The sequence below is a fragment of the Schistocerca nitens genome, chromosome 3, assembly GCF_023898315.1.
Source record: "Schistocerca nitens isolate TAMUIC-IGC-003100 chromosome 3, iqSchNite1.1, whole genome shotgun sequence".
Lineage (NCBI taxonomy): Eukaryota > Metazoa > Arthropoda > Insecta > Orthoptera > Acrididae > Schistocerca > Schistocerca nitens.
Window position 1 is genome coordinate 830615445 of NC_064616.1, and position 8341 is coordinate 830623785.

At 37.4% G+C, this 8341-nt stretch overlaps 1 protein-coding gene across 1 annotated transcript in view; it reads left to right on the forward strand.

The window, feature by feature from the left end:
* LOC126248854 (protein Pixie) overlaps positions 1-7339 on the forward strand; it is a 63014-nt gene extending 55675 nt beyond the window's left edge. The window contains exons 9-11 of the mRNA XM_049950285.1: positions 2677-2873; positions 4066-4300; positions 5368-7339. Coding sequence (XP_049806242.1) covers positions 2677-2873; positions 4066-4300; positions 5368-5415 — 480 coding nt within the window. The 3' untranslated portion in view covers positions 5416-7339. The remainder of the gene's footprint in view (positions 1-2676; positions 2874-4065; positions 4301-5367) is intronic.
* Positions 7340-8341: the final 1002 nt, after the last annotated feature.

Consider the following 8341-nt stretch of genomic DNA (forward strand, 5'->3'; position numbering starts at 1 on the left):
CTGTCGCCCTCCTGATGCACATGATGAATCACTAGCAGCTAATATTTTTCCTGTCGTCATTGTTTACACAGTTGAGCATTAAGTTCTGGTATCCTGTCTTACATCTCGGGGCCATAATCCTCACACTTGTCTGAAAGTTACGCACAATAGGGGAAAAGAGAAATCGAAGGAGAATGATAAGCAATCTGTGTAATTGTTAATGTTTCCTCATAAACCCAGAAGTGTTAAATCTGGCCAGGAAAGTAGTACACACACACACACACACACACACACACACACACACACACACAAAATTATTTGGACCTAGTTCTGTGTTGTAGAATTAAATGATGCCATATACCAGTCATACATTAAGCAGTATTAAATTTTTTTTCAGAAAGTGTCATTTCTTGGAATGTGATAGCTGATACAGTCACTGGAACATTATTGAAAAAGATCCATTTGATAGGTGATGGATGGTGGTTCCCTGGTGTGGGGAGGCATTGTATTGTCTGCATGTACAGACTTTCTCTGTCTTGTTGGTGTTCAGAGGAATAACACCCATAGGTCAAGGATGGCTTACTGCAGGCTCTTAATGCCTGTCCACATTGAGGTGTTACGTTTGATGAGTCTTACATGCAGGCCTCCAGCTGTTGACTGCTTGGTCTGACCAGCAAGGTAACTGGATCTAAAAATTGTAGAGCATATTTGGGACCCCTTGGGGATATGAGTTGCAGGTTGTTAGCTGGTACAGAACAGATGCTCAGTATCTTCTCATTAGATTCGTTGTGCATATAGCTTTTGGATCATGTTGTGCAGATAATATGGAAGATAGGCTTAATTCCTGTACTTTGTCTTTGACTGTTGAATATACTTTCCTGTTCTATTATATTTTAAAAACTGTTTTGGGGTTCAGAACTTTTATAGTTAATGTATCTTGAACACCGTTATATGCCAGCTATCTCGTGATTAAATTTCAATACATTCTAGAACTATCCTAACAAGTTAACAGAAATATGCTGTAATTTGTTGGTAAGTGTTAACTTTGGGATTCTTTTAATATAATAATAACTGTGCTGTTCCTCTCTCTCTCTAAATTTTGATGTTTTGCGTGTGGGTAGTGGGCTGTACAGATGTATTATGGTGCATCTTGCCAAGGTACAAATTGTGTAAAAGGGTTGGTAGTGAACTCCTAACTTGCAACCTGTTTGTTCTGTGATTCAGGATTTGAAATTATTTAAATTTTTTGTCACTTTATGTATTGTATTAGATTTCCCCCCCCCCCCCCCCCTCCCATTGGTTGAAACAGGTATTGTAAAAAATTCAGAAAGTTATTTGCTTTAATCTTAAGTACTTTTTTGGCTGATGATAGATACTATATTTACCCAACTATTATGAGGTTTCTTCCTAAATTCATCATTTCAAAAATACAGGCTCATTGTATATTTGCTGACAAATCTTTGGTTGTGTAATAGCTTAGTGTCGGGGTTGTCTTACATTCACAGATGAAGCTTTGGTAGCTGTCACATGCAGGTTTGGCCATTTTAGAAGGGTTGCAGGGGTGCAGTGGCACCAGCATGGCTGAATGTGAGGAGGGTAGTGGTGAAGGTGCAGAAAATTTTGTCATGCTGCTAACTATGATGCATCCTATGTACCTAACTTTTTGTGAACATCTACACATTTAAACTGCTGTTCACTTGAATCTAAATGTAGTCTGAACTGGACTGACTTTGTGAATGAACAAATACTCAGCAATGGTATACATTTTAACAGTGGACAAATCAATTCTAACATGAATATGTTCATATACAATGCCCAAAATGTGGCATAATAAATGAAACAAGAAGTTCAACAATAGCACTAAACCAGCCACTGCTAGACAGCATTGTTACTTTCCAAGGTTTGTGACCAATGATGAAGAGCACTGTTAGCCCAAAGTGGTCAGACTTCTGCCAATTCATCAGATGCTCCCAGAGGGTAATGTATTATTATTGTTATTCAGTTTGCATAATGTTGCAAGAATGGGAAGTTGTAGCATTTTATCATGGATGTAAATCACAGCAGTGACTCTGTTGATAAACATAGAGCCAAGCATATGCTGCTGACAAATGAAGAAAGTTAGTTCTACATGTGAAACTTTCAGGGGACCAAATTGGGAAAGATTTCATTAATTAGAGCACCTGGTTGTTAAGTCAGTGAGAGACACAATTAAGGATTCCAAGTTATTCAAGAAATAATGTGAATAAAGTTGCTGGAGATAAAGAGGAATTTTCTGACTGCATACTTACCTGAGTTCAAAGCGAGTACAAGCTGATGTTTGACAATGAAGAGGATGGGACTTACGTACTGGTGCAGAACAACACTAGCCCAATGATTTACTGTGGCTTTTGATGAAAAACCATTGTGCATCATCATCATATAATCTATCTAGGAAAACACAGATGTTTATTATGGGCAATGTTAACTTTTTAGACAGATGTTAAGATACTTTAATTACACATTTTAAATTTGTCATAACACACAAAAAATAAAAATTTCTCAAGGAGTCCCTTTAAAAAAAGGGATTGTCTGATATTGTCAAATAAATATGGCATGTGCTTTTGTGTTGTTTATATTGATTCTTACATATTTTCAGCTAATTTATCCTTACATATTTTGAAATTCAGGTTTATAATAATGTACTTTTTGTTCATGCAGTTTGTGACTGACGTCATGAAGCCTTTGAGAATGGATGATATAATGGATCAGGAAGTTCAGAACTTGTCGGGAGGAGAACTGCAGCGTGTTGCTTTGGCACTTTGTCTTGGTAAACCTGCTGATGTTTATCTCATAGATGAACCATCGGCATATCTAGATTCTGAGCAACGTCTTGTGGCTGCAAAAGTTATAAAAAGGTAAATGTTTCTATAGAACCACTTCGTTAGGAACAGAATAGTGCCATTTTCATCAGACAAGGGTATCATGAAGACTGCCCCGGGGAAGGGTGATATGAGTGCTGTCGTTGTCTATATACACAAATGATTTGGTGGACAGGGTGGGCAGCAATATGCAGTTGTTTCCTGATGATGCTGTGACGTACGGTAGGGTGTCAAAGTTGAGTGACTGTTGGAAGATACAAGATGACTTAGACAAAATTTCTAGTTTGTGTGATGAATGGCAGCTAGCTCTTAATGTGGGAAAATGTAAGTTAATGTGGATGAGTAGGAAAGACAAACATGTAATGTTCTGGTACAGTATTACGAGTGTCCTGCGTGACACAGTAAAGTTGTTTAAATATCTGGGCATAACATTGCAAAGCGATATGAAATGTAATGAGAATGTGGGAACTGTGGTAGGTAAGGTTAATGGTACACTTTGGTTTATTTGGAGAATTTTAGGAAAAAGTGGGTCACCTGTAAAGGAGACCGCATTTAGGACACTGGTGCGACCTGTTTTTGAGTACTGCTTGAGTGTTTGGGATCCGTACCAGGTTGGATTGAAGGAAGACATCGAAACTATTCAGAAGCAGACTGCTAGGTTTATTATCGGTAGGTTAGAACAACATGCAAGTGTTATGGAGAAGCATGGGGAACTCAAAGGGGAATCCCTAAGGGAACATGACATTCTTTTCGAAAAATTCTATTGAGTCAATGTAGATAACCAGACTTTGAATCTGACTGCCAAATGATTTTACTGCCACCAACATACATTGCGTGTACGGACCCTGAAGATAAGATAGGAAAAATTAGGGCTTGTATGGAGGCATATAGACAGTCGTTTTTCCCTTGTTCTGTTTGTGAGTGGAATAGGGAAGGAAATGACTAGTAGTGGTGCAGGGTACTCTCCGCCATGCGCTGTATGGTGGCTTCTGGAGTATCGATGTGGATGTACTTGCTGTAGTTGTAATAAAATAACCTTATCATTTTTGAGACCAGAGATGTGTTAGTTGTGCAATGTGCATGCACGCACAAAATTCTATTCATTGTTAAGTGGTTATAACTACTCCTTAACACTATGTTTTTAATGTTTAACTGAGTCTAGTAAGGCAGTTGCCATAGTTTTAAACTATGAAATCAGCAGCACTGATTTCTCTTTTGTTTTCTGCAGGTTCATACTCCATGCTAAGAAAACTGGTTTTGTGGTTGAACACGATTTCATCATGGCCACTTACTTGGCTGACAGAGTCATTGTATTTGAAGGAGCACCATCGATTAAAACTGTAGCACACAGTCCACAAAACTTATTGGCTGGAATGAACAGATTCCTGGAACTTTTAGGCATCACATTTAGGAGAGATCCAAATAACTACAGACCTCGAATCAATAAAAACAACTCTGTGAAGGTATGTGTTGAGAGTTGATCATAACTAAAGGAGTAAAATGCTGTTAACCTGAATAATTGGGTTGTCTGTATCGATTTTGGTTGTATCTCGTTATAAAACAAATTCTTACAGAAGTTGAATTTAATGTAATTTACTTTTTCATTCTTCAGTGAATTTTAAAATGGTACATTGATTAGACTAACTTGTGGCTAGTGTGTGTGTGTGTGTGTGTGTGTGTGTGTGTGTGTGTGTGTGTGTGTGTGTGTGTGTGAGAGAGAGAGAGAGAGAGAGAGAATTTAAAATGGTACATTGATTAGATTAACTTGAATTGATTAGACTAACGTGAATGGGCATGACACGCAGGACTATCCTCGGGATATAAAACCCACTAACTCAAAAATGAAATGAGATTCTGTTCTGAGTTTTAAATAAAATTTAATTCACTGCACTGTATGAGGAAAGCAGTGTTTATGCAATGCGTTTTTACCTCTGCAAACTCTTTAGAATTTTGTGCAGTGTTTTACTTAATTTGATGCAGTGCAGTAAGTATGATGAATAACCAAAAGAAATTAAGTTCTTTATGAGGTGAAAATATCAGACTGTAAAGTGTGCAAAAATCAAATTTTTTTCACCTAATACTTTTCAAAAAACCGGATGATAAGTATTTTATACTGGCCGGAATGCTCTCTCTTGGTACAGGCACCAGCATTTGCATAGTGGTGCAGCTGTAACAAAAGCTGCATCAGCATGTAATACAAAGAGAACATCTCTAGCAACGAAAAGGTTAAACTGTGGCTTTGAGTTTGAGAAATGTCCAGAAAATCATTGACTGGACTATGGAAGCACTGTATTTGAGAGCTGTCTTCCTCCCTTGGTCCGAGTGTCCATATGCTTGGTTTATATCCTACGATACTGGTTCAGATATGTTAATTGTATGTTAGCGGAAGAGGCTGTTTACATTTAGTTATAGTCTATTGCTAATCTTTTCCATATAGCAGCTGATTAATTACTGGTTTGTTTATTAATGAAAAAATTTTGTATGTTGAAACTAAAGTTTTTTTCTAAGAGGTGTTTCTTTTGACTTTCAGGACACTGAACAAAAGCGAGCTGGTCAGTATTTCTTCTTAGAAGATTAGCAGCTATACAGTATGTTGGAATCAGCACTACAGATGGCAATGGCAGAACGCTTGACTAGTACATGCATTGTGAACTGACTTAATGCTTTGTAATATTAGTTCTGAGGGTTTGTTGGAAAGCAGATTCTGCAGACAGATCCAAAAATGATCATCATAACAAAGAGGCCAACCACTGCTGTGAAGTAACTGAATAATGAAAATATCTTCAGCCTGCTTCCTTCTTCTTCCTTCTGAATTGCTGCTGCCTCTGAACTGTTTCTCTCTGAATATTTAAGTTTTGATTGTGCGTCTTCCACAGTATGACAATCTTAATTTTGTGGAAATATTCAGGAGATGTATTAGTTCTGGAAGGCATGTCACTGTAGCTGACATTGGAAGTTTTCGGTTGCTATGACGACAACCTGTTTCTTTATAGTATGAAAATAAATAAAACCTAAATCTACCTGTATTCTGTAATCAAAATGTGCACATGTTAAACATGTGGTACTTCATAACAGATTTATTTTGAATAGAAGGTTCTTGAGGAAAGAGTATATTAAATGTATGCAAGACGCCAAGCTTCCAACAATATCCTCGATTGTCTTGTCGAAACTTTGGGAGATAATGAGAATCCACATATGTTAAAAATGTAGTGGTGGCTGTTGTGAAGAGATTAGACTGGCACAAACTATGTCACCTGGAGCATCAGTGTAAATGAGTGAAATGGAGTGCACCAAAATACATAAACTGTGTGTCTATTAATGTCGTTAATGCACATTCTAATTTCTGTAACATCGTTGATGACTGGGCACCAGTAATTTGAGTGTTAATCAAAATCTCTCTCTGCCAGGCAGTACCTGGTGCTTATTCACAAGACAGATTTCAGTGTAAACTCGGCATACAGGTGCTATCACTATGTCATTTGTATTTATTGATTGCCATAATATGTTTAACAATTGTATTATTAGCAAAGGAAAAGGAGAATATTTTTGAAAGCTTGAAATTTTATCAATACGCAATGAAAGTTTGATTGGAATAATTCACAAAGTGCACATCTTGTGGCACAGCAGACTATATATTGCCACTTCATTCAAATTGGCGTTATGACAACAGGTTACATTGAATTTATATTGTTTTTCTGTATTATTCTTAGGGTGTACTGTTCAGCCACCTCGTTTTATATATATATCTCGCTTACTTGCATAGTATTGTTCTATTTGCGGTACCCCTTGCCACTTTGTAGTGTTTCTTTAATTTTCACTGGTTCTTGTATTGAAAGTATGTTGAATAAGTGTCTGATTTGCTCCTCTCTTTATATTTTTTTCTTTATTTAGCAGACTGGATACCTTCTCTATCAACACTTTCACTTTTTTTTTTCATCTGCGTGGAAGCATTTCACAATTCACAAAGCACAGTTTTCTCACATGTTTGTTAGTAACAAGCATGTGCAATGTATTAATTATATATTTCTTATGTAAGGTAAGGAGATTTCAAATGATATCATTTATTTACAGTCCACTAATGTGTCTTACTCGTCACTACCGTTATCAACAGTTTGGTCCATAAAGGTATAAGTGGCACAGCTGTCTGCAGCTGTCCTTTATACTGTCTCACATTAGCCAGTTTAGAGCTTTCCAACAAGCCTTTGTCATGTGTAATTTACAGTCGATCATACCAATGTACTAGTTTGGAAATGATTTCGTCAGTTGGTTATCGATATAACTCTAAAACTTTTGATGTTAAAGACTTACGGTTTATTGCTGTATGGTATTAAAATAGAGAAAAAATGTTGAGAGATTTGTCAGCAAGAGCCCTGGAAAATGATCCAGAATACATGCCGTATTAGGTTTGTAACGACTTGTGATGTGTCTGAATGTACGAAATTGAACTGTTAAGATTTTTTTTAAATACAGTGGAATAAAGTGTTCTGTTCATAAAAATGTAATCGTTGGTAGAGTTTGTTTTTTGTGCTAGATATAATAAAACCCTCTTCCTTATCATATTCATCTAATTGGAGATATTTAAGTGTGATATAAAGCACAAGTTCAGCGGAGAGTTTTATTAATATTGGTTTACATTATAATTCTGTTTAAATTTAAAATATTGTCACATGTAAACTACAAGTGTGTTCAAATTCGAAGGCAGGGTCGTTGGTGAAATTAAACACTTGCACTGAGAGCACATTTATTACTGACACCAATGTACAGCCAGAACAGAGCTCAACTTGCGTACAGTGTGTGCAGTTCTATATACAAACACCGACTATTCCAGGAAGCTGGTATTTATAGTAACATCGTATATTCCAGAATACACAAACATAAGACATTTTGAGAACCTTCCAGAAATGATAATACTAAATAAATGCTGGTTGTCTGGTTCACACTGCCGACCCACGGCACACCAGCTAGCAATGCTAACCACTGTGCCACACTGTGTGCACATCAGCTGGTGCATTGCTTCCTCTCCAGAAAGTACAGTGACCCACTGTTCAATGTGGTCCACTAGAGCCAATTACAGCATCCCGTATCTAGATCTCGCTAGTGGTCCTCTGTGTGGCAGTGCTGGCAGATCCTTGCATTTCGGTCACATTGTTAAATCATCTTCGCTATGATGAGCATCAAAGGTTGACGCTTCAGTTCTTTGAATCTCCCGTAATCGATCTGTGTCTCAGCACTGTAGTAGGGCATCATTAGGAGGAGATGGATGTTGTCTCTGTGCTTCTGTATTTTTGATAAAGGGTCATAATCCTTGACTTCATATGTAACATCTGAGAAGCTGTGGAGAATACAATACAGCCCAAAGTAGCACTTAAGTAACTTTTGGAATAGTCCTACATTCTGGAAAGGCATAGCAATCCAAATTCAGTCTCGTGGGCTGTATCTCATTGGTTGGTGCTTGGCTCTGTAGCACTCTGTCCTCATGGCCGTCCAGGGTCCGTATACAAACC